General features: G+C 42.1%; 1 protein-coding gene across 3 annotated transcripts in view; it reads right to left on the reverse strand.

Annotated features, from left to right (window-relative positions):
• SRPX (sushi repeat containing protein X-linked) overlaps nt 1–20514 on the reverse strand; it is a 75733-nt gene extending 55219 nt beyond the window's left edge. For all 3 annotated transcript variants that reach the window (XM_016153006.2, XM_016153014.2, XM_016152997.2), the window contains exon 1: nt 20323–20514. In XM_016153006.2, coding sequence (XP_016008492.1) covers nt 20323–20410 — 88 coding nt within the window. In that variant the 5' untranslated portion in view covers nt 20411–20514. The remainder of the gene's footprint in view (nt 1–20322) is intronic.
• Between the last annotated feature and the right edge of the window lie 6683 nt (nt 20515–27197).

The following is a 27197-nucleotide window of genomic DNA, read 5'->3' on the forward strand; positions in this document are numbered from 1 at the left end:
ACAGGGCCATTTTAGCCAATTCTTGGGGCAACACTTTACGAATGACACAGACATGCTGAAGATGCTAGAAAGAAAACCCGAAAAGTGACCAGCATGTGCTAGCTTGAGTAACAAGTAAATAAGTAAAACATATAAGTAAAAAGTTTGTCAAATGAAGAAACTTTAGATTTATAGTCTGAAGGAAATTAGATTAAGGGAAATAGAATTTCTGTGCTCTCATTTCTCATGGATGAAAATACAGAGAGACTAGCTCTGTATACTGTAATTCAAGTGAAAAATAGGGACAATGTCTGGAAGTTATCCAGAGACTGGCTTCAGCCCAATGTGAGGCAGAATTTTCTAAGGCTTTGAGACCATCTTGAGACACCATCAAAGCTCATGGAGCCTGGAAGTGTTCCCACAAGGCTGGCGAATGCTAACAAGGGAAGTGAGATGGGAGCTTTCTGCACTAGGAAGGAAGGTGGGGAACTCTAAGGTCCTTTCCAAGGTTAAGATTCTGTAGTTCTGAGAAATTATAATACCAAATAATGTCTCACACACAGACCCAGATTGACTTTTATGTCACTGAAAAGCAACCTTTGGAGAGGAAGGGATGAAAGAAGACTCTAAAAATAAGAAGTAGAAATGATAAAAAAAAGGAAAAGAAAAGTGATCAAGACCTACAAAAGAACATTTTGTCAGCCCTAAGGAGGAAGGAAGGGTCTGCGGCTTTCAATACACTGTTGTTTACAAACGTGGGCCCTTGTCCCTTCCCCTGCTGTAAAAAAAAGGTGGGGAGAGAGGAGAGAGAGAAGCCTTAGAGAATACTCATTCCATATGTCTCATATTAAAAGTAAAAAGAGAAAAACAAGAGGTTTCGGTATTGTCACTTAGAAAATAAGCTACAGATACACTCTCACACATATTGTTGGAGCCTCAGAGCACAGATGTGCAGGAAAATATAAATCCAGATGTGCCTGGCTTGCTAGAAGCATGCATAGCAAATATTAAATAAGCGAGTACCCTGAGTTGGGAGCCAAGATCACGGCATGATTATCACTATGATTTTCGGCTGTGGCAAATGCCTCTTTTTAAGTAGGATTCTACAGCACTGACGGTACAAAGATTATGCAGGCACCAGGAAGCAAAAGTACCCTGGAGCGCAGAATAAAACTTTAAGAGGAAAATGAATTTTTAAGATGGATGAGAGAGGTGACTTGTTGCATAATAAAGGGAATTAGTGGAATATTAAGTTCTGAGGCCCCAGCAAAAAAATCAGAAATCATGCCATATGTCACCTGTCTCCTCTTCTGCACTTTTCCCAATCTGTCCACCACCAGTCATCCCTCCTATGTACACCTTTTATAAATGTTTCATTTAAAGATAAATGCACAGTTCAATGAATTGTTACAACTGAACACACCCATTTAAAAGCACTCAGATCAAGAAATGAAACATGACCAGAATCGCGCCACCATCTTAGTTTTTAACACCATCATAAGTCGATTTTCTTTCACATACTTAAAAGGTGTGGAAAGAAAGTTGTGAGCAGGTTAAAAATTAGGTGTGGCATCTTCAGAGGTGAAGTTCTGCGAACAGCGCAGTGTCTTTTTATAAGAGTAGAACAATAGAGTGGGTACTAGGATGGCTCATCTAGCTCTGCCACCATCTAGCTATTTGACTGTGGTCAGCCCCACCATCTCTCAGAGCTTCGGTTTCCTCCTGTTTAAACATGGAGTTGGTGTATTTTATTGAAAAGTTTAAAACTGAGACACCAGGCATTGTATCAGAGGGAAAGACTTGATTTCAAGATTGTGAAAGCACACAGATGAGGAGAAAGATGGGACTGAAAAATTGAGACTGGCTAGAGAAAAGGAGAGAAGGTTCCAGATACCAGTGTTGGGTGCTCTGGTTTAAAAGCAGCATGGTTCTAATTTTAGACTTTAATCCAGATTTATATTTCTGCAGTGCTTTTATGAATTAATAACAAATTACATGCCCACACTGTTGGCTCACGACTTTAAAAGATCCTATTAAATTGGGGGATTTGGCTTCGTTGATGTTTTAAACAGAGCTTGAATGTTAACACAAAAGTTTTCCAAGCCTCAGCTGTCACTGGATTTAAGCTGCAGTCAACTTCAGGGGTCTGCTCAAAATAAGAATGTGCGGCTGTTTCATCTGTGAGTTGAAATAGCTTGGGTGGAGTAGGAAGCCGAGCTAATCACCTGAGTTAGGGCCACCTAGTACATGACCTAGTACATGGGTCTGCTGCAGAAAGCACTGGAAAAGAAGCCACATAGTTCCTCATGGTTCATCCCTTTATAGATTAGTAGATATAATTTCACTTATGTTTTGAAGCAGTTTAGTGAGTTTGATGATAATACTTATACAAAAGCAACTAATTGAAAAGTTTAACAGAAGCCTCATCTGCATGAAATATCATGTTTTACTGAATCTCTCCTAATTTCAATTCTACAATTTCCATTTCTCAGACAACAGATAGGATTGTTCATTCACTACTCAGATGAACTATCTAATACAGCAAAAGCAGGATATAGAGCATTCGATACATAATCATTTGGCATGGTCATATTCCTTTAATTTTTAACATATTTGCTGGCATGACCTCATGAAAAAAAGGCTTTGGATGGAATGAGTTACTTAAAGGAACAAAAGTAAGTTATACCTGTATTGGATGCAGATATATTATCCTTTTGTAGTTACAGAGTGCCTCCATAAGATCAGTATTCTCCACTTTTAAAATAATTTTTCCTTTTCTTGCCCTAGTAGGCCTATCTTTGGAAAGCACAAAATGTTTTCCAATGATGAACATTCCAATCATTTCTGTTAATTGTAATATTTATAAAGCCTCATGCAAAAGAATTTTTACCATCTGCAACAAAGTCAAGTCAAAAGTTCTTTATTAAGGTCTAATAATATACTTGGTACCACAGTCAAAAAAAATGTAAGAAAGAAAGAAAAGAATAAACAAAAGAGAAAAAGAAAGAAGGGGGGATGGAAATCACCTATTTGACCACCATGTAAAAGATCATATAACATTAAAAATACAAGTCACAGGATTCTAGTTCTAGGCAAAATGCAGTAATCACATTGCACCTTGTCTTTCCTACTGAGTGCAACTAAAAACCCTGAACATAGTGTATCGACAGCTATTTGAGGAAGCTGAAAAGTAAACATTAGCAGGCAAACTGGAGAAGAATTTAAAGTACCACCAAATTGGTATTAACTTTTCCTTGGGCTGAACTCAAGTCAGCCACAATCCAGGAGCAGACACTGGATTCAGATGTCCAGAAGCAGCCCTCTAGTTCCTGCTCAAAGAGTGGAAAAGGAGGTTCCTGATGCTCAGAGAAAGTGGGGGAAATCCTCTAGTTTTTTTTGTTTGTTTATTTGTTTTTCTTTGTTCTTTTGTGCCCTAGTCCTCAGGTAGTCTTATGATACCAATGGACAGGATTGACAACAGTGGCTGCTATAGCAGTAGCAAAAGAAGCCTGACAATATCTAAAACTCTGAATAAGGGGAAACTTTCTCTGTTTGGAGAAGTTGTGGTCTTAAGAAGGTGGGGAGAGCACCCATGGCTTTTTGTCCTTCTTTGTATTTCCCTTGCTTGATTATTTTTTTTCAGTCTTTTTTCCTCTATTGTTCAGGGACCTGTGGGACAAGAACAAAAGGTCTAACATAACATTCAAAGCATCAGAGTTCAAGAAGGAGAGGAGAAAGAGTGCAGTAGGATGCAGCTAAAGTTGTGCTTAGAAAGAAATTTATAGCATTGGACACATATTAGAAAAGAGGAAAGGACTCAAAACAATAATCTAAGCTCTCACCCTAAGAAATGGATAAAAAACAAAATAAAGCCAAGGAGAGAAGGATATAATAACGGTAAAAGCAGAAATCAATGAAATAACACAATGGAGAAAATCAATAAAACCAAAAGCTGGCTATTTAAAAATATTCATATGTCTGATACAAATCTAGCAAGACTGACAAAGAAAAACAAGAAAAAATAAATTACCAATATCAGGAACAAAGCAGGGGATATCACTTCAGATACTATGTACAACTCTACACAAAACTATGGCAACTTAGATGAACTAGACCAATTCCTCAAAAATCACAAACTTGGTACCAAAACTCACCCAGGATGAAATCAATAACCTGAATAGTCCCATAAATATTAAAGAAATTAAATTCGTAGTTCAAAAATCCAGGCCCGGATGATTTCACTGGTGAATTCTACCAAATATTTAAAGAAATAACACCAAATTTAAAGAAATAGTACCATCTCTTCTAGAAAGTAGAGGTGGAGGGAACACATCTCAAATCATCTTATGAAGCTAGCATTACTCTGATGCCAAAACCAGATAAAGAAATTATAAGAAAATAAAACTATAGGACAATATCTGTTATGAACATAGAGGCAAAAGTCCCCAATGCTATATCACCAGATAAAACCCAGCAATACGTAAAAAGAATAAGATACCAACATCAAGTGGCACATATCCTGGGAATGTAAAGCAGGCTTACTAGTTAAAAAAGCAATCAATAAAAAAAATCAATCAATGTAATCTATCATATTAACACACTAAAGAAGAAAATTCACATGATCATATCAATTCATACCAAAAAAGCATTTGACAGAATTTAACAACCATTCATGAAATAAATTCACAGCACACTAGGATGAGAAGAGAACTTCCTCAACTTAATAAAGAGGATCTACAAGAAGCCTATTGTTAACATATTTCATGGTGAAAGACTGAGTTCTCCCTATGATTGGGAATAATGCAAAGATGTTGTTCACTTTCATCACTCTTATTCAACATTATCTAGTAGTTCTAGCTAGTACAATAAGACAACAAAGAAAGGCATGCAAATTGTAAAGGAATAAGTAAAGCTATCCTTATTCACAGATGGTATGATTATCTATGTAGAAAATCCTAAGGAATCTATGAAATAACTCCTAAGGTTAGCAAGGTTTCAAGATACAAAGTCAAAACATAAGAATTACTTGTATTTCTATATGCTAGAGAAGAACCATTAGCAAACATTAAAAAAAAAAACCTACGATTTCCAATAGCTCCAGAAAATGAAATACTTAAGTATAAATCTAACAAAACATGTACCCAAAAACTCCAAAATGTTAATGAAATAAAAAAATGACCCAAATAAATGAAGAGATATATCATGTTTGTAGATTAGAGATGTAAAATAGTAAAGATGCCGACTTGCCCTAAATTGATCAATAGATTTAATTAGTTACAATCAGAATCTCAGCAGTCTTTTTTGGTAGTTATAAGCAAGCTTATTTTAAATTTTATACGGACACTATAGCCAAACCAATTTTGGAAAAGTGGAGTAAAGTTGGAGGAAGCACACTACCCAATTTTAATTATTTACAAAACTACAGTAATCAAATAATGGGGTATTGGTGAAGGCATAGACACATAGGTCTATGGATCAGAATAAAAAACACAGAAACAGGCTTGCAAAAAATTAATATCTGAAAAAGGTGCAAAGGTAATTCAGTGGAGTTCATTATATATCAAGTATACCTGAATGAAACTGTTAAAACACGCGTGCGTGCACACACACACACACACACACACACACACACAATCCCTGTGTGTCCCTCTCAGTTTTTTTTTTTAATTTCAGAAATTTCAGGAATGTTAAATGCATGAAGAGGGGCCTTTGGGATTCGCAGAAATGGAAAATTATTTGGGACACTACAGCTGTTCATCCAAGGTTCTTTTTCCGAATTTAGAAGCTAGATGAAAAGTGTTCTGTTACTTATTCCTCATGTAATCAGTGTCCTTATTAAACATTCAGCACTGAATTTAACATTAGGTCTCGGAGAAAAAAATGATCTATGAAAATACCAAATCATATATTTTAGATTTTAGCATTAATTACAAATGTATTCAAGGTCAAAGTAAATCTGTTTGGTATTGATAGTACCAAGGAACACTAAAGCCCTTTGCTATGGGTCACAAATGATACAATTTCCTTGAACTGAAAGGACATTAGGACAGTTGAGGGCAGAAGAAGTAGGCAGTGGGAGTTTTTTATTTTTTTACTAGAACCTTAAAAACCAAACTGGCTTAGAAAATCATAGTAGGAGACACCCACGTTTACTTGCACTTACAGTAAATGATCTGCCTCAAATTGCTAGTGGCCAGTGGTTACCTAAAGTCATGGCTAGCAATTTGTGGGTGTCTGTCACATAAAGTCCAGTGAGGGAGACAGAGAAAATGACTAGTCAGCCCTCTACAAGAAAGAGAAATGTGTTCAAGTTGTTTTGGGGGCAGTTATAACCATACCTTATACATTACAAATCATTTTCCTAGGAGAGCAGGTGACATTTGGCATTTGGCAGATGAAAGCAGAAGTTGACCAAGTTCCTCCAACTTAGTAGGTGGATGATGATGCTGAGCATCTTGTCTAACTCAGGCTCACAAAGATTTTCTCCCATATTATCACCAAAAAACTGTATAATTACAGGCTTTATATTTAGATCTATGATTGATTTTGAATGGCCTTTTCTTTAATCAAAGTCTTTTCTTTTGATGAAAATAAGAGAGAGAAGTGTGGAGGAGTAAAGGAAGGAGGTTGTGCTAGTACCAGTAAGCAGTGGAAAACATATCCCTTGGATCTTCCCAGGACTACATATTTACTCAGTTCTATGTACTTGCAATGACTCTGGGCATGCTCCATTCTATAGCTAAATAGTGGAATGCACTTGGAGAGCTAACCTGTGGCCCAGCATTTAATCAGAATGCATCTAGAAAACATCCTAAGAACTTAAACTTGCATTTCCAACATGTTCTTCCAAACCAGCCCTGTAATGGATTGTTTGCAAAGCTGGCCACAAACAATTACTCCCACCCTGCACATGCATACCACTCTCCCCATCTACCACTCTCCCCTACTACCACCACCCTGAATCTCGGCCTGCTTTGTGATTTGCTTTAATGAATAGAATGTGACAGAAGTGATGCTGTGACACTTAGGTGCCTAGGCCTTAAACATCCAGGCAGCTCTGGCTTTCATCTTCTGGGAAGCCATATGCATGTAAAGTTATTCTGCTGGAGAAAAGAACAACATGGAGATATAGAGAAGACATAGACAACATGAGACTGCAAAGAGGTAGAGAGGCCCAGCCATCCCAGTTATTCCAGTCATTCCAGATGAACTACCAGACATGCTGGTGGAGCCATCTTGGATCTTTCATTCCCATATGAGCTGCCCCAGCCAACACCACATTGAACAGAGATGAGCCATCTCCACTGAGCCCTGCACGAACTGCAGAATCATGAACAAATAAATACCGGTTGCTGTTTTAAGCCACTAAGTTTTAGGATGGTTTCTTACACAGCAATAGATAACTGAAACACTCCTCAAGCTTCCATCATAGAAGTCAGCCTTATGGTTCACCTACTAACCTAGATAGCTCTATATAGCAGGAATCAGTTCAGTAGTAGGAAGAACTCTGAATCAAAAATCAAAATCCTGGATTGAGTTCCAGCTTACCCATTATTTGTGTGAGTTCCCCCAAATGGAGATTCTAAGACAAGGTACATATAGTTATTTGGGAGGAGATCCCAGGAAGCATGATGATGGACTGGGGCAGAGAGACGGGGAAGGGAGGAAAGGCAATATGTGTACTGCTGTGGGCAACTGAGCTCCATCCTGCTAAGGATTGTTCCTCTTTCACTTGCATGCCAACAGCAGCACTCTTATGTAAGTTTTTTTTCCATTAAAGTTATTCTTAAATGTCCATTTTAACTTTATTTTATCCAAAAAAATATAATGTTGATAAGGTAGGGGGCTGGTGAGAGGATGATCTTTGCCAGATATGAGCTCTCAGACAGCCGTGCTTCTACAGCTGCTTCCCCTGAGAGAATATTCTTTCCTCTATTCAAACTCTTTTTCACAAGACCCCAAAGGGAACTTCAGGCAGAGCTGATGACATCTACAGTCCCCAAGCACTCAGGCTTTAACTAGCAAAGACAATGAAGACAGCATGTGGCTTGTGAAATTTTACTTGTGGTCATATTTCACATAGCTAACAAAAGAAAGTTAGAAGGATAACTTTGTAAATGAAGGCATTACTCTCGTCCAAGGGAAAAATAACATTTTTTCCAATCTAGTATCCCTCCATTGTTTAATATTATAAAAGGCCAAAATGTGTTCCTGCCCATGGCCTACAGTTGAAAAAGAGGAGAAATGGGAAACAGGCAATTTATGCTGAGGAGGTCATCCCAAAGCAGAACCCTGAACAAATGCCAACTCCTGTTCCCACCAAGAGGCATACCCAAAGCACTGGAGTCTGATTGTTCGAATTCAACAGATAGACAAAAAGAGGTCTTGTCTTCAAAGCAAAAACAGACAACAGAGCCAAAGCATTGCCATATGGTCTTCTGAAGGCTTGACTATCCTTCACAGAGGTCAACTGAGACACAGTCGAAATCCAAGGAAGGAGTGAGGCTGCATCAAGGCCTTCAGCAGAAGATTCCAGACAGATCCAGGCACTGACTGAGACCATGTGGCATCAGAGAGCTACAGAGCATGCAAGGGAGACAGTGAGGTGGATAAAAGCTTGTAAGCTCTTGCACCACATTCACATCTGCCGACCATCAAATTGCCTCTGTTTTCTGGCAAATGAGGTGATTCTGCTTCTATTACAGTTCTGTTCAGAAGGAAAAAAACAAATCAAGAACCCACCCATCCACATCAGCTCTTAAGGTGTTAAGGCCTCACCTACATTTAAACAGAGCAAAGACCTGGGCAAGGAAACTTAATGGTTCCTCTCACCTCACCCACAGCCTCAATGTCATTAGGATTTTCAAACTACGTGACAACATAGCATTTATAAATTCTCTGATAGCAAAGAATAAAAACTGTTCATATGCAGACCCATGGCTGTGACACCACTGGCACCAATATGGAATGGCAAAGGAGGAGATTCTGGAATGAGTGGGAGTGAGCTAAACTCTGAGAAAGAATGCACAGCTGTCCTGTGCTGAGAGGTGCTGCCTGGGGACAGGCCACAGCCTCAGATCTGAAAGCTTCCAGAGGTTTTCTCGTGGTGAGGGCACTAAAAAAAGCCATTTGGACTTGACTGGCCTGGAAAGGTAGGTTAGGGATTCGGATGAGGAAATTTCATGGAAGAGGAAAGAACATTCTGAATGTAGGTGATGGGCAGAGGGGGAGAGATATGCATCTCATAAGGCTTTCTTAATATAATACAAAAAAAAACATATTTTAAAGAACACATGTTGGCAACAGCCAAAAGTTTGTGGTTTTCCTTTAAAAACAACAAATGGGAAACACTAGTCTAATGAGATGCTGAGAAAATTTAGAAATATCACACTTGAGCATGCACCAGAATCACCTGGAGGGTTTGATAAAACAGAGATTGCTGGGCCCACATTCCCTCACATCCAGATTCAGTAGCTCTGGGATGAGGATTGAGAATTTATATATTTAATAAGTTCCCAGATACTGCTGCTGCTGGTCTGGGGACCACACTTCATCTGTGGTCGTCGCAATTACTCTCTGTCCTCTCCTAGAGGGTAACAAGGTGCAGTAGCATACCAATGACCTTTAGCAGTCCTGACATCAAGAAACCTACTTAAATCAGCATTTCTCGATTTACTTACAATACATTCTGCTGCCCATAGAACATCTATGAACCTCTCTGGAAATCAGTGCTTCAAGGAAGTCACTTTCAGAAATGTTCTCCTAGGGAAGGTCCTGACCGGCAGCAAGATTACAGGCTCTTGAAAAACAGCAACTGGTAAAAGACAAATGTCCAAGTCAAGCCCTCAGTAGCAATCAGGGGTAAGGGACAGTAGAAGGCTGTGGGCCACACTACCTAGCAGGATCCTGGCAGGACAGCAGATCTGGAGAGATCCAAGCCTGTTGCTCAGAAGTCAGGCAGCATCAAGGAAGTGTGTCAACAGGTAGCATAGGCCAGTACACCTCCAGCTCTGAATTAGGACACCAGGCCTTGACCAAGAATTGGCAAGAATAAAACAGGGCTCTCATTTCTAGAGGGTCTAAGGTAACTAGAGGTACCAAGCCTCAAACACAGAGAACAAGATACTCACTTATTTGTCAGATAAATTAACAGTATGGTGCACAATTCTAGTTACAGGTACCTTTCAAGACTCCTGGCTGAGGCCAAAATGAGTCCTGGGCCAGGCCTCAGGGTGAAGGAAAAGCAGCCCCAAACACCTAGGGATCTTGTTAAAATGTAGGCTCCAATTTCATAGGACTGATGTTCAAGATTCTGCAGTCCTATAATGCTACCAGGTGAGGCTGGTTCTCCATCTATACTTTGAGTAGCAAGGCTCTGGTTTAGGAGTTGGCAAATCTTTTCTGTAAAGGGCAAGATAGCAAATACTTTCAGCTTTTCAGGCCATACAGTCTCTGTCACAGCTACTCAACTCTGCCATTCTATTACCAAGTAGCCATAGATAATGCCCAAACAAATGAGCATGGCTGTATGCCAATGACACAGACATTTGAATTTCATATAATTTTCATGCATTATGAAATATTCTCCTTTTCATTTTTCAACCATTTTAAAATAAAAAAAAACATTCTTAGCTCACTGGTCATACAAAGCCAAGCAGTGGGCCGTATTTGGCCTGCCTAGACTCAGTTTGCAGACGCCTGCCCTAGATGACAGGTCTCCATTCCAAATCGGCCAAACCAGAATACATAAAGGTGGGGTCAGAGAATCCTCATTTAATCAGACTTCCCAGATCATCTTAATTCAGCTGTCCAAATACCATTGTAGGGTTGGGAAACACTTAGGCACCAATACGCCCCTTTCCCCACTTCCAAATGTGGGAGGCACACTTTAGTGCTATTAACAGTTCAAACTTCCTGACCTGCCCCATTCGTGGGGCTTGAGTGCGGGACTTAAGGTGAAGATGCTGGGTGTGCTCTCCTGACTTCCCTATTGGTGTCTATCTCACCCATCCTCCAAGGTCCTGCCCAGCAGCAGCAGTGTCTGGTACAAAGATGTGTAGCTCTGGGTCTTTAAGGGTTGGTCCATTCCAGTGATTCTCAGTCCTAGGACTAGCTAAGTCTTGTTAGAGAGGAAGGAGTGACCCTGATCACACTAGTGTGGCTTTCTTAAGAACTAAAGTTTTTTCTAAGATACAGCTTAGCTCTAGAGCAAAGCCATGCAAGGACCCTGTTACTAATCACTGAAGACGTGCTTGGCTGCAGCTGGAGGTTAGGCCAGGCAGGCGCCCCACTCCTGGCAGGAAGACTTGACATGAGATGAAGTCAGGGGCCCCCTAAGGGTTGGATTTGTTTTCTTTTTAAGTTAGAGGAAGGAATAGGAACCTAAGGGCTGTACATGCTTATCTTAGGAATGTTGGAGACAGGAAAGGAAGTCTAGAGGATGCAGTGATAAAGGCAAAGCCAAGAGAAAAAGGGAGAGAGAAGGGGAAAGGATCTATTGTGTGGCAGTTATAAACAGGGAAGCCGCCTGTTTATCAGACCTTTCCTTCTGCAGTTTCACTGTGTATAAGAATCATTGAAGGGATCTTGTTAAAATGCACATACTGATCTAGTAGATCTTGGGTGGAGCCTGAGTATCTGCATTTCTGACTTGCTCCCAGATGATCCAAGGATTCAAGCATGTAAGGATGCTGCTGACATGCATGAACAACTTTTTGTTTCGTTCTCCATTTAAATAGTCACAAGCTGTAAAAGAATATGAGATCCATAGCTCTATCCTACCTAGGGCTAATGCAGGACTGCTACATATATGGTTGTTCAGGGAGTTCGCTATAGCACCCACTGACATATCAAAAGAACAAGCAGGGTCTCAAATCATCCTCCCTCCACTCTCCAAGTGTAGAGACCTTGGTCTGCCCCTATCCTTTTCCTAATGACTGGAAGTCTATCTCCTGATCAATTCGTGTGCCCACAAAATTACATGGCCCCGACAGGGCATCTTTTTTCTAATTCGCCCAAAGTTTCCTTATGGGCTAGCAATAACCCTGCAGCCACCAGTAAGTGGGTGGCAGACATCCTTAGGTTTCTCTTGCCAGTATCATGTCACAGATGGCAGAACAGACACTGCTTTGTCACTCAAACCTTGAGTAGAAGCTGTTAATGAGCTGAGATAAAATGACATCATTTTAATCAAAAAGAGATAATATCAAGAGTTTGTGAGGATGTGTAGAAATTGAAACCTTCATACACTGCTGGTAGGAATGCAAAATGGTGTGCAGTTACTTTGGAAAACAATCTGGCAATTCCTCAAATGGTTAAACATAGAGTTAACATATGACCCAGCAATTCCACTCCTAGGTATATATCTAAGAAAAATGAAAACATGTCGACACAGAGACTTGTACATGAATATTCATTGCGGCATTACTCATAATAATCATAAAGTGGAAACAACTCAAATGTCCATCAACTGATGAATGGATAGATAATATGTGGTCTATCCATACAATGAAATATAATTTGACTATAAAAAGGAATCAAGTACTGATACCTCCTATGGAACGAATGCATCTTGAAAACATTAGGCTAAGTGAAAGAAGCCATACAGGAAAGGACAAATATTGTATGATTCCATTTATATGCAATGTTAAGGAAAGGCAAATCTAGAGAGGCAAAAATAAATTAGTAGTTGTCTAGGGCTGGGTGGGGGGTAGGAAGTGATGGCTAAGGGCTGGGGGGTTTCTTTTGATGGTAATGAAAATGCTCTAAAATTGTGGTGAATGATACACAACTCTGTGAATACACTAAAAACCACCGAATTGTTTTAAATGGTGTGTGAATTATATCTCTATAAAGCTGTCACAATGTCATCACATATCAGTTGGGGAGCTCAAAGCAAGTAGCATAGAGTGTCAACACTTGGAACCTCAACAAAAAAGGGCAAGAACTGGCCATAGCACAGCAACTTCTCAGAAACCTTGAGGAACATCCAAGCAGCCCCAGGTCGAGACCCTGAGATTGCCACCAAGTGTTAATATGAATAACCATGCTGAAATACACCCTGGACAGGGGTTCAGTGAGTGCATGCAGTGTGACTGATTCTTGTCTGCCTATCTCTGGTGACTGGCACAGTACCTAACATGTAGTAGACACTCACAAGTTGGGATCACTATATGCCTATGGAGGAGTGAAGGGAATTCTGGAGTCACTAGACTTGTAAACCCAGCTCTTCTAACTCCCTGTGTGACTCCAGGCAAATCCCTCTAACTGGCTTTGCTTCAGAGAGTCATCACTAAGACACAAGGTGTTACATCTCTGGTGCTCCTTTCAGTCTGAAGTTCTACAGTTTCATGAATTTCCATGAAGTTCCACAGTTCCATGTTGAGGAGCCTGCATGTGGGTGAGAAATTCCTGTGGGAAATTAGATAGAGTCTAAGACACCCACCCAGCAAGTCAGGACTAGCCAGAGTCATGATCCCCAGCAGATTTCATTCCACAGATCCACTGAGAGCCTCCTGGGAGCCAGATCCCTACTAGGCCACGAGGACACACAATTAACAAAACTGGGGGCATCGGATCCATGAGTAGCTTATGGAAAAACAACATGTTTCTTTTTCTTGGAAAGCTGAGTTAAAATCTAAGTAGAAAGAGAATTTCAACATTGGTTATTTAAAAAAATCAGAGCCTTTGTCTGACAAATGCTGAGTCAGTGGTAACAAATCAGAGTTCCTACACAGATGGCCACTCTGGGGGCAGTCTCAAAAGGTGGGCCACGTCACCACTTCCTCACCACTCCACAATGGGCCTGCCAAACCTTGGCTCAATTATCACCCTGTGGCCTTAATTTAACCAGTGTTTTGAACATTCTTGGATCCTGGAATTGGCAGGGTCATTCAGCTCAGCCACCCACACAGTAAGGGTCCGGGGAGTGCAATCAACATTGAAGAGATAGAATGCCCACTAGGAACAACTGGACAGACACTGCAAAGAGCCAGTGACAGAGCAGGAAACAAGTTGTTGATGTATGTGAGCCATCACACTGCAGGTCACCATAAGAGTAGGGAAGAAGAAATAATGTGGTGATATTTCAAGGTTAAGGCAGAAAATCTGCCTCCAAATTCTGTATTTGGATCTGTCTGACTATTACTCATGAAAATAGTTTTAAACCCAATATACTCAATTTACAACCCCCAATCTCTGGGATAATCCAAGCCATTATGTCCAAACCCATTTATCCTCTCCCTGGAGAACAATACATAAAGAGGCATCCAGTATGAGCTAAGGATTATGGGTGAGTGAATCACTCAGCCTGCGAATGAGCAATCCAGAGGTTTCTGAAGCCAAAGTTCGCCATGCAACAGTAAGATCCAGGTGCAATCAATTATCATCTGGAAAACTTGGAAGTTTAGCAATGCTACCAATGACTTCTCTCTTGCACAAGCTTTATCCTTGCACAAGCTTTATCCTTAAGTCTTTATCTGAAAATCCTGCCCCTGGAACTGCCTGGAGTCTGTAAGTCTCCTAAATAGTGCTCTAGGGTAGACTGGAAATCCAAGAGCCTCAGCAATTAACTGTGTGCTGACTTGTTGCCTGTCCAGATGGGTCTTGAGTTCAGTTAACTGCAAATTTCCTCTGACATTCTGCTATCTTGTGCTCCTTTTTCTTTGGAAATTATGCTCTTGGAAATTCTGGTTAAATCCTGCAGGGATATTTGAAATAAAATGTGTTGATTCCCTGTCACACTTCAATCAATCCACAAATATTAACTCAAGATCTTCCTCAGGTCCCACACACTATGCTAAGTGAGGGGAACAACCAGTTGCCAGCCCAGACCTGAAGGGAATTCTAGTTTACGATTGTGTCTGCTTTGTTTGCTCTTGGCTTTTTAAATGAGAATGGCTAATTGTACCATTAGTTATAACTCAAGAGGCTACTTGCTCATTGATTCAATCAAAGTTTCCCTACTCTGACAATTTCATCTTATTTTGCATGTTGATTTTCATTCCCATTAAGTGCACATTCTCTCAGAATTCACGAAGATGATCTATTGAGCAGTGGTTTTGAATTGGGATGGGGCCGTCTCCCCAGAAAAAGAACACCCACACGGACTTTTATTTTCAATTTCAATGTGTTCTTAGAGAAGCCCACTGACACCCTACTTTAACCTTCCCTGAATCAGGATCTATCAGCATCATTCTTCAAGGCCCAGTGCCCCTGAATGGCTTCACTTTGCACTCCCAGGCCTGTCAACCCACCCATGTTATAACATTTACCACCTCAGCTAACTCAGTGTTTGTTTCCCAATAAGATAGAAAGCTACTAACAGAAGGAATTTCCTCCCTCCTTCATCCTGGTATCTCAAGTACTTCCTCATGCAGTGTCCACTTTGAAAAGTAGGTCTCTGGGTAGAGCCCACAGGTTTCATTAGAGAGGGAAGAAATTGATTGTGCTTAAGAACTAAATTCAAATGTCCAAGAGAAAGATTCAGGCTTAAAATCCCCAAAACAATGGCCCATAAAAATTGACAGTCGAGAAATCACATAATTGAGAACTGAGGGGCTGGCTTGAGAAACTCCTTATGAACTGGAACTCAGGAAAGGTTATTATTCACACTGCTCTTTTGGAAGTAAATCTTTATCCTGGGTATTAATCAGAACTTGGCTGCTACAATTTCATATTTTTCCATAGCCTGGCAAAAGTAAATCTTCTGTTTAAACTCAATCTTCACTTTCAATTACCCATTTTAGTTGTGTTCTCTGAAAGGGGAATTGATGTAGCATACATATTTGCGTTTACTAAGGAAACTATTCAACTGCTTTGGAAGGGGCTGTAGAGAAGTGGCCAACAAAAATAATAAATGTGGCTATAGTCAGTCTCTCATCTTACAGCCCCCAACAGAGAAGGTTATTGCTTCAACAGAGGGTGTTACTGAATCTAAAAGCAACCTCTATAGCTAGCAAGCCATAGTCCCTATGTATGTAGATTCATGGTGGCACAAAGCCCTGTTAACCTGCACACAAGTTTCTCTCAGCTCCTTTACTGTCCAATGGTCCATCATCTGAATTATAGGGAACTGTTAACTCAAATATCCACCTGGCTCAACGTCTTCGGCTAGGTACCATGGGAAATACAAAGAAAGGTAAGACATAGAGGCACCCTGCCTTCAAGAGCTCAGAATCTAAGTACAGGCATACCTCATTTTATTTTGATTTGCTTTATTACACTTCACAGATGTTGTATTTGTTTGTTTGTTTGTATGTTTGATTTTATAAATTGAAGCCAAGACCCCTCCATCAGCAAAAATATTAAGACTTGCTTTATTGGGATCTTCGCTACATTGCCGTGGTCTGGAATTGAACCCTCAATGTCTCCAAGGTATGCCTGTATAGAGGAGTACATAAATTATTGCAATGTACAGCAGGTAAGAAAAATACCACAAGAAAGACATGAAGCACTATGTCCTCAAAGGAGACAGAAGCTTTCCATTCAAGGGATCAAGGCAAAGTTTCTTCAAAGTGTGGGTGTCACTGGACAATGGGCAGAACTTGGACAGACCAGTGGATGGGGGGAAGCAATACAGTTGCTGGAAACAATAATCACCAAGGAGGGAGAAATGTCACTTGAACTGTAAAAACATGTACTCTATTTAGGCCAGATTTTAGGAAACCAGGAAAGAAGGACTGAAAATTAGGCTGGAAGCCCATCATATAGTCCCCTGAAAATAGCTGAGAACTTTCTAATTAACGTTAGAGAGGTTAGGGAGCTGCTGTTCTATGTCTTTGAGTTGGAGAGTAAAGTAACAGCAATGGTACTAAAATTGTACTTAAAAGACCAGTATCTGGGCCAGAGAAAGTAGAATGAGTTAGAATAACAGAGACTAAAAGTGAACATGTTATAGTAATAATTGAAAAGACAGGGGCTGTATTTCAATTGTGGTGTGAGTACTAATGAGGCGGGAAAGTTTGCGAATGGGGCTTTAACAATGGTTTCTGGTGTCTCTTTGAGCTCAGGGGTCTGTGAAGTAAGAAGCATTCACACCAACATCCTGTCCTGAAAGTGTCATCAGTGAAGAAAATGCTAGATGAAAACGTCATGCTCTCCCCAGCATTCTCCTTGTTAATGCAGAGTAATTTTGTCAGCTTATTACATGTTTTGAATTCAAATAGGAATTTCGAGCCTAGCCTGAGACTTTAATTGTATATCCTGAGCCAGGTGTTCACTTCCTAATACTTATCTCCACATGTGGCATTTCAGAAGACTGCTTTGGCTGATGTGGTTTGGTGTGGCTCTTAGCAGACCTCACTCAGCTTTACTGACTGGCCAAACCACATTACTTTAATTAGTTTTCTCCAGGTGTAAGGTACACAGAGCCTTTCTTAGTGGCCACAATACGAATTTTCCAGCTTCGGCCTTGCTTACAGAAGGAGGTGCAGCAACCCTCCCAAATCTAAGATGTAAATAAGGTTTCAAGAGTTTATTTAAAAATATAATCAAAATTCCTGCCCCTTATAGGCATACTAACACAATCAAATGCAGACAAGTTGGCTGTGAACTTTCCACACATTTCATGTAAGTTTTTTTTCAGACACTATCTTTCCCGGGCTGCAAAGACTAACTCAAAGGACCAGAAAAGCTGCATCAAATTCGAAGAAGGAAGAACTCTAGAAACTTTCTAGAAGTGGAAATGGTTTGTCATGTTTGTTTGTTGCTTTCAATTTTAAATCCCACATATGAGTGAAAACATATGGTTTTCAACATTTGCCCATCTGACTTATTTCACTTGGCATGATAATCTCAAGATCCACCTACGCTGTCACAAATGTCAGTACTTCATCTTTTCTTACGGCCAAGTAATATTCCATTGTATATATGTACCACATCTTCTGAAAAACAGAAATTCATGGTCACAGACATTAGTGGTTACCAGAGGGAAGTGGGTGGGAGAGATAGATATGGGTAAAAGAGGACGAATATTTGGTGACAGAAGAAAACTGTGGATGGTGAATACACAATGCAATGTATATATTACATATTGTTTAACTGTACACTTGAAACTTACCGGATTTTATTAACCAGTGTCACCCCCATATTTTTAAGAAAGAAAGAAAGAGAAGAAAGAAAGAGAAGGAAGGAAGGAAGGAAGGAAGGAAGGAAGGAAGGAAGGAAGGAAGGAAGGAAGGAAAAGGCAAGGCAAGGCAAGGCAGAAAATGAAGGAAGAAAAGAAAAGAAGAGGGAATGGGAAGGATTTACTCTCACTCTGACAGATTTGCTGTTAAATCTCAGCCAGTTATATAACCAGGAGGCTGATATGGCCTAGATCCCTGCCTCCCTCTTTCAGAGATTACTGGCTCCAGGCCTCTTCTTACCTTTTCTCTTACTAGAAACATGATGACCACTTGCTAATAGGGTGTCTCTGAAATGATCTTCAAAATCTGTCACCCAGCACTTAGAGTGAACTCAGTTGACATGATTTGCCTCAGGACCCCACTGGCCTAGAGTATCTCCCCTCCTCAGACTTCCAAAGCCTCTGGCTTGGAGCGAAATCCCACCTTTGAATCCAATAGCCCCAGCTGAGCATTTTCCCTGAGAAAACCCATTGAGAAGTACCAAAAGAGGGCTCAAGAGCAGTGCTTTGAAAACCACTCCAGTCAGCTTCTGTCTGCTCATTTGTGGTCAGAGAAGAGCCAGAGGGCAGGTTAAGAATTAGTGGAATGGGTGGCAAGGATGAGGGTGGTGGCCTCCAGTTGGCGGTAGCCTGCAGGCTGGTGGAGGAGGGGCAGGTCCCTAAAGATGGAGTAGTGAGTGTCCCAAAACTGGCAAACCCATGATTCTGTGGGTGGCTGGGGCCTGGCAAGCTATACTATACAAGGGTAGAAGATGAGAGAAAGGAGAGTGGAAGGCAGGGTAAGAGAGGGGTGGAAGTCAGATGGAAAAATAGAAGAAGCCCCATTGGATGAGAAAGGCTCCACTAGACATACAGGCAGTTCAGTGATACCTCCTGATTCAGAGAATAGGGCTGCCACTAGCTTCTAAATTCTCCCGCTGCTCCCCCAGAGCAGCACTTTGTCTAATATTGACTTCTCTTTCACCTCCAGATTCATTTTAACCTGACTCCTGCTAAAAGGGGTGGGGTGCATTAACATGCCATGGGAATGACACTTGCCTGACACTGAGGATAAAGTCTCCTTTCCATTTTACCCTGAATCAGTTCCTACCTAACAGCTTAAACTTGCAAGAGACAGCTTAAAACACAAATGTTCCTGTTTATCACTACACATTTGTTTGACTAATTCATTTGAGAATGCACAGAATATTTCCAGCAGTTATCCCTGTATCTCCCTAGAACAGTATCTTGGAGCACTCCCCACTCAGCCTGCCCCATCCTTCATTCAGAAATCAGACCCCAGATTGAAACTGCCCACTGTCTACTTTGTTGAACGCAAAGCCAAATACCTGCATGCCCTATAGTCTATGTCAACCGCTTTCCCAATGACCCTAAGTTAAAATGCGCTCATGAATTTCTTCTCCATTCTGAGGCCTCGGAGGTGCATTCATGTTGTCCTGCTCCCCTGAAGCTCTTTGCTAAAACTCCCGGATGAACAGTTAGCTGCAGCTTTTCAAAGAGCATTTCCAAAGAAAGTTTGGCCAACACCAGGAGAGCTCTAACACCAGGGTCCCCTTAGACGTTAGAGACCACACCCTCTAGGGCAGCGGAGCCTCTCCTAGCAGAGCTTCGTGTGTGTGTAGCCCTCTTTCCCTGAGGCTAACCGAGCGCATGCCACATGTCACCACTCTCAGTTGGCACCTTTCTCCCAGAGGCGCAGACTCTCGGAATCCCCAGCAGAGGGGGTTGGGGAAAGCGGGAGAGGCCTTGCTTGTGCTGTCCGCAAGAGTCACTCCACCGTGACTCGTGCCCTGCAGCCTCAGGGGTGGTCCGGGACCTCGTGTGAGAGGGAGTAAGGTATCCTTCCAGGACAAGCCACCAGGCAGCTGGGCCCTGGCCCTGAATAATCGTGTGAGAGGCAAAATTCCGGCTGGTGAGAAACTAGCCCGCGACCTTCTCAGAGTAGCCTCCAGCGGCAACGTGGGTTTGTCTGGACCTCTGGAACCCCAGACGCAGAGGGTACTCGGGCTCCCCAAGCCGAAACGCTCGGCGCTCGGCGGGGAGTCAACAGCCCGCTCTCCCCTCTTGGTGCGCAAACGTGAGCCCCACTCTGCGTCTGCCCCTCCCTTGGGTGGCGAAAGACAAGTTCGGCGCAAACAAAGGGCGCCCCCTGCACCTCCCTCTGTCGCGAGCCGAGGGTCCCCGGTGCTCAGCTGAAGAGGCTGCCCCGCTGGCCCTACCTGGGAAGCCTCGGCTCGACGGGAACCGCAGCAGCAGCAGCAACAGTGGGGTTAACAGCAGCGCAGACCACAGTACAGGGCTCCCCATAGCGCGCTGGCTCTCCGCTCCCCTCGGCCGCCCAGCGCGCTTCCCCAGCGGGAGGAGAAGCACCAGACCGAGGGCTGCGCAGCGAGCGGCGGGCAGAGCTGGAAAACTCCTCCTCTTGCCTCTCTCCCTCCCTCTCGCCTGGGGCCTACCCTCCTTCCTCCGCCTCCCCCAACGCTGGCGCCGTTCAGGGCTCCCACCCACCCCCTTCCTTTGTGCCAGCACTTCTTCAGAACGTGGGACTAAGCCCTTAGGGACAAAGCGCGCCGGGGGCATGCCCTAGCAAGCCAGATTACCCTAAATTACTTTACCATTCACCAGTTGCGCACCCTTTCACTGGAGTGTACACAGTGGTGGTCCAACTGCCTCCCAGATCCTCGTCCCCAACATCTGTGCCGAAAGCTGCATGAGTTACACAGAAAGAGTAGAGACAACCAAGAGTGTCCAGAGTGGCCACTGCAACTGGTTGTGATGGCCACCTGTGCTGGTTTGACCCTGGCAAAGTAAGAAACATTCAAACCTATAGAGAATTTTAATGAGTTTATTTGAACCAAACTGACTAAAATGGGGAGGAGCAAAACCTCAACAAATTGTGAAAATGCTCTGGAGAATAGCAGTTTTGCATTAGAATAAAAGGAGATATAAGGAAGGTTACATGAAATCCATTGGTGGTACTGTTATGCCTCGACTGGCATCTCCAGGAACCACCAAGAAGCCGACAGGATGCAAAAGCAAGAGGGAGTTTATTTCAGACTCGAGTCCGGACCTTAGTCCGCCCACTGACACAGCAGTGAGTAGGAGGCGGTCCCGAACATGGGGCTTCAGGGGTATTTGAAGGGAAAAATCGTAAGCATGGGGAGCGATGTCTTGGTGTTACAGGATTGGTACAACGAGCTTGTCTCTTAGCAGGATTGGCTGGGCGATGGCGACAAGGAACAAGGCGGGGAATTTGGAGAGTTACTTTCCATAGTTGCTCTGATTGCCTGAGTCTAGGGTGGGGTGATCGTCTCGCTATCTGCGGCTTTTCCGGGAACTGGCCTGTGCTTAAGATGGAGTCTTATACCTAAGATGGAGTCACTTTGGTTGTTCAGTAGACTGAGGGGGCAGGAGAAAGCAAAGGGGGAAACTTTCTGGAATTGGATAAAAAGGCAAAACAGAAACACATACTTCTTTTACATTAATGGGTACGGGATAGTTAATAATTAACATTTACAGCACATAGAGATGGTGTGTGGGGGGCGGAGGGGAACAGGATAATAGTGAAGGGTTCTGCTGGTCTATGCTGAGGTTGTGCCCTGAGAGGTCTGGAAAAGGAGATTACTCTCTCAAAGGTATGTTATCTTAGATGCCGAAAGACAACAGACAGGCTCACTTAAGGTAAATATTGACCATTGCCAAGGAAGCTACAGGCTTAGGATGTGACTACCTACCGTGACCACTTTTAGTTAGAAATTTTTCTGTTCAAACCATCCTATGTGGTTACTTTTGGTCTCTGAGTTTGTAAGACCCACCATGTAGGCCTCCCCAAATGTAGGGAGGGGGCAAGAGAATTAAAATGTTAATTGAGCCACATTCAGTGGCTGCACAGGGCTGATCAGCCCTGCAGCCAGGCCAGGAGGATACCTGCAGAACAAAGGAAGATTACTGGGATTGCTAACAACCCATTCCCCATACCTGTGAAGGGAAAACAGGAACCAAGAGTCATTCCCTAAGGCTAAAACCATGGGGAACCTAAGGATTAAAGGCTGGGAACTAACAGCAGGCCTTTCACTGTACATATTCTTACCTTTTCAAGCTAAATAGTCTCCTTTCTCATTGTATGTCCATATCAAAGGAAATGGAAACTAAATAATTGCATATAAACTGAATTCTCTGACCACTCAGGGTCCCTCAGTGTCTTTACTCTCCCTCTCACTGTCCCACTCACTCTCTGCCTCTGAGAGAAGACCACACTCTGTCTGTGGAGTGTTATCCCTTCTAATAAACTTTCCTTTTGACTCCAACCTTGGTGTGTGTGTTGAATTCTTTCTACACTCTCCGCCAAAGGACACTCCTCTCAATGCAGGGCTTGGTCTTCCCGTCACTTGGGGAAATTTGCATTGTCCTGCATCACCCTGAGCTTGTCAGGTTTTATATGTGGCACCTTTTTCTCCCACAACCCTCACTATCACACCCCAAGTTCAGTATCATTATGCCCATTTTACCCAAGAAGAAACCGATGCTTAACAGACAGAGCCGGGGATTTGAACTTAGGTGTATGCTTTGGCTGGCATTAACGTTCATACTATAGGATTTGTGGTCCTCTTTTGTAAAGGAATGAATCAAGGGCTGCACTGCTATTTGCTATGGGGCTCGAGGGTCTCCTTCCAGGGCTGGCTGATGGGCGAGCACAAGTCAGAGAAAGTTTCCTGTCTCACCCAAAGCCTTGGGAATACAGCTGTTGTACTTTACTGCAACCTTATTTCCCCATTTCCTAGGCTATTCTCAACCACCCCAAGGACACCATGACCTCCCTGGAACCTCCACCCTGTTATGTGGCATGAGGATAGGGTTTCTAGGCTGCTTGCGGGACAGATCTGGTTTCACTGAGGCTTTCTCAAATAGGTGTTTTTGTAAATCCATAAGGCAGAACCTTACTCCTTTCTTGTCGGAAGGAAATCTTAGTTAAGGCAAATTCCAACCAGGACTAATGCATTAGGTTGTGCAGTTTGGGCCTCACGTGAAGGTGCCTGGAGGAAGTGGCAAGTGGGAGCATAAATCCTGCTGCCTCTGGATTCATGGAGCCCTGTGCTATGGCAGGGGCCACGTTAATTATGAAGGGGCTCCTTTCTCCTTCCACAGCACCCAGGCCCCTTAGCTAGGCTAAGGGCTCTAAGAACATCCGTCAGAAGGTTTTCAAATCCTTTTATCTGGAAGGTGTGCCCGTTTCCCACTTCTCACAAAAGTTCTTAACTTGATTGTCCATCTAATCCTTACCAGTCCTTCTGGGGCTTTTCTCCATCTCCTGTAGGTTTCTCCATTGCTGCTATCTCCTCAAAGAGCAAAAAAACAACCCTTCAATAACTAAGAAAATGCTTCATCTGTGGTCTCCATCAGACCAGATACTCCAGGGAATAGTTTTCAATCCTGTCCATACACAAGGGGACAGGAGGGTTTCATGAAAATACCATATCCAGGCTGGATCCCAGACCAATAAAACTAGAATCTTGGGAATGTGGCCTGAAGATTGACCAGATGCATATTTGCTCTCCCATGCTCAGTGGTGATAATATTGGAATAAATCCCAGGCCAGGGTTTCTCAGCCTAGGCACTATTAACATTTGGGGCTCAATACTACTTTGTTGATGGGCGAGCGGCTGCCATATGCACTGAAGGATGATTAGCAGCATCCCTGGCCTTATGTACCAGATGCCAATAGCAACCCCTTATTTTCCAAGTTGTAACAATCAAAAAATGTCTCCAGATGTTGTCAAATATTCCCTAGGGAAAACTTACCCCCCTTGAGAACCACCATTCTAGGCCCATGACCAAAGATCAATGTGCACCTCAAATTTCAGGTACAGGTAATCTGTCCCATGGTCATTTTTTTCCTATGCCGCTTCTGAAACAAGCTCTCCTTACAAAAGCCAACATAAATTCAATTACTGCGCTGAGAAGGAATACCTGGTTTTCTTCTGGCACCTGAGTCTTGCTGAAATACAAGAAACACCACTCTTAGTGTTTGTGTTGCTCTCTTTGCTACCTTAAACTCTGATGCAATTTACTATATTATTATTATTATTATTATTATTATTATTATTATTAATTATTATTATTCCAGGCTTCTCTCTGATAGGATCAGGGCAGAAGGAAGGCAAGGTTATCAATTCATCCCACAGTATCTTGGTAGACAATAGGACAGTTAAGTAGATTCAAAATCTATTAAACAACTGAACCCAGAAGATGGGGTAATGAGTTGATGGAGACAGGAAAAGAAGTCACTCAGGAAGTGCCACAGAGCTATGATATCATTCCTGTGCTGCTTGAAATAACTATTCATAAATTGAAAAAAAAAACATTTGTTGGCATGAGATACAAAGATAGGCAGGCAAGAAATGGTTCTAAACATCTCTATAAGTAAGAATGCTGTATTGACTCTGAATAGTAAATAAGGATACATATGATATCCTGTATTAGATCTCAAATACCAAGTACACAGATACAGAGTGGGGGAAACATGGCTGCACAGTAGTACCTGTGAGGGGACAGCCTAGTTTCCCACGAGCTAAGGAAACTTTCCCAGGCACCTCAGGGCCATGCTGACAGTACTTGTTCTGTGCTCTGAGGCATTCCTCTGTGCTAGGTAAAGTGCCAGAAGTGAGGAGAAGAGAACACAGACATCAAAGCCTTGAGAGGGAGTGGAAGTCTCTTTCCAGTCTGTGCTGTGTGAAGGAGGTTGGATTAAACACATCTTATCCTGTGTGTCAGAGCAGTAGAGAAGGAAGGAAAAGGATTCTGAGGATTCACCCCCACTTCTTTGAGCTTGTCAAATCAGAGATGCTATTGAAGGAGAACCTGGCAGCTACTCACCTACTGCAGGAAATTTTCTGGGAGAATCAGTCAAGGCCCTTCTCTCTCTGTATCTCTACCATCTTCCCACACCTCATTTTCCCACCCTTTCAAACCAGTTCTTCTCTTTCCACATACTTTCAGAGTAAAGGACCTGAAGTTTAAGGGGAAAACTGGTGGTGCTCTGTCCCTTGGGAAATGGGTTGGCATTTCCCAAAGTCAAGGAGACACTCAGGAGTTATGCAAAATAGGACAATGTTTCTCAAACTATCTCTGGTAAAGAACTATTACTTTAAATTTTCCAATCCATCACTGATCAATGCTTTTGTAAAATTAATAAACATGACTCTCTAGAAAAATAAAATGGAACAATGTCGGAGAACAGCACAGGTCCAGGGACCACACTTTGAGTAGCACAGTTATTGTGGATTTAGTCTTTGATATACTGCACCTATACAAACTACAGACTATACTAGACTCTCCAGGTTTCCAAGAACTCAAGAGTAAATGGACAAGGATATTTGACCTCAGTCTATTGGAATCACCCTGAATGAATTTCAGAAGGGTAAGGTGAGTTGGGCTGGTGCTTTTGCTCACTGGCATCTATTAAAAATCTAGATGTGAGAAGGTTAAGGTAAGAATGTTCAAGGTCAAGATCAAAAAAGCTAAGGACAGTCCAAGAATGGTATCTTTTTACAATCCCCTGGCTTAAAGAGATTTCTTCTCTTTCTAAGATAAATATTCAGAATGAAACAACACAAGCTCTAGGGGACGAAACATTCTGCAGCATAAGGAAAAGAGAATATTTTTGCTATAAAGATTCAAAGAAAAACATCTTTTTAATGAAAGTAATAAGCTACAAAAAAGGAAAGCAATTTTAGAAAATATCAATTTGGTATTCAGTAAAAGAGTCAAGGAAAATGCTTTGGTAAAGTAGAAATAGGAGGTCATACAAAGAATTGAGAAATGCAGGTATACCTCAGAGATATTGTGGGTAAAGTTCTACACCACTGCAATAAAGTGAGTTATATCATTTGTTGGTGGAGGGTATTGCCTTTAATTTGTAAAAAGAAAAAAAAAGAAAAGGCAACATCTGTGAACACAATAAAGCGAAGTACGGTAAAATGAGGTATGCCTGTATAAGAATGCAGAGATTAAAAATGAAGTTAAACAACTTTCAGTTTCAATTGCCACATGTTTGGAAGTCATCATTTCTATCTTGACTACAAGAAAAAGCAGGGTAAACAGAAAAAAAAGTTACTTTTCTCAGACTCAACAAAGAACTGAGTTTTCGGGGCAAATAGCCACTCATCACTATCTGGAAAGCTAGTCACATCCAGAAAGTCACAGCCAAGATCTGCTTACCTAAAGCAGAAGACATACAGGAGCATACATTGGTAGGAACATTTAAAAGGAAATTTAGAAAAACTGCTGGAAGCTGAGTGTAGACTAATATGAAAGTGAGAAACTCCTGAGGGCTAATGTCATAGCAGCCCCCCTCCACACTGCTATGGGCTCTGCCTCCAAGAACCCTACCAGATTTTAATGTTAAAAATCCAATAAAGACCCCTCTTTCTCTGGCAGGGAGACATGAAGAGTAATCATTTTCCTTACTTGTCTTGATGATGAATTTCCAGAAAAAAAACATCATTTAGGGAACTGCTACTGAGGTTTTGGAGGGGGCCTGCCAACCACAGACACTCCAAATCTTGGTGATACGTATGGTTACCTGAATAAGGCTGGGTCAATAGCAGAACTTTGTCCCCAAGCCACTGTAATTAGAGGGGTAAGCACAGATCCCAGGCAGGCCAGTCAGAGGCTTGCTCAAAAATTTTTTAAAAGAGGCTGGTTGAAGAATCCCTCTTATTTTCCTCTTTGGTTAGGCATTGTATGAAGGTGACCTAAGAAATGGTAGTTTTAAGTGGCGTCAGAACACGAGAAGACTGCAATATGTCTAGGCTCCTGTGCGAGCTGCTCTGCCACTTGAACCATATGATCCAAGTGATCTAGTGATACTCAGAGTATCAGTGGCAGACAGAGATACATTTTGAAGTCTTTGGCAAGCTCCTATAAGTGAAGCAAAACCCAACCCTTAGAATTTTGTAGCAAATCCCTGCTATCATTTGTGGATAACTACTCTTCTTTTCAGAAGCAACTTTTGGCTCGCCACTGGGCCTTAATAGAGACTGAACACTTAACCATGGGTCACCACATTGCCATGTAACTTGAGCTTCCCATCATG

This window comes from Rousettus aegyptiacus, unplaced genomic scaffold (assembly GCF_014176215.1).
Source record: "Rousettus aegyptiacus isolate mRouAeg1 unplaced genomic scaffold, mRouAeg1.p scaffold_m13_p_9, whole genome shotgun sequence".
Classification (NCBI taxonomy): Eukaryota; Metazoa; Chordata; class Mammalia; order Chiroptera; family Pteropodidae; genus Rousettus; species Rousettus aegyptiacus.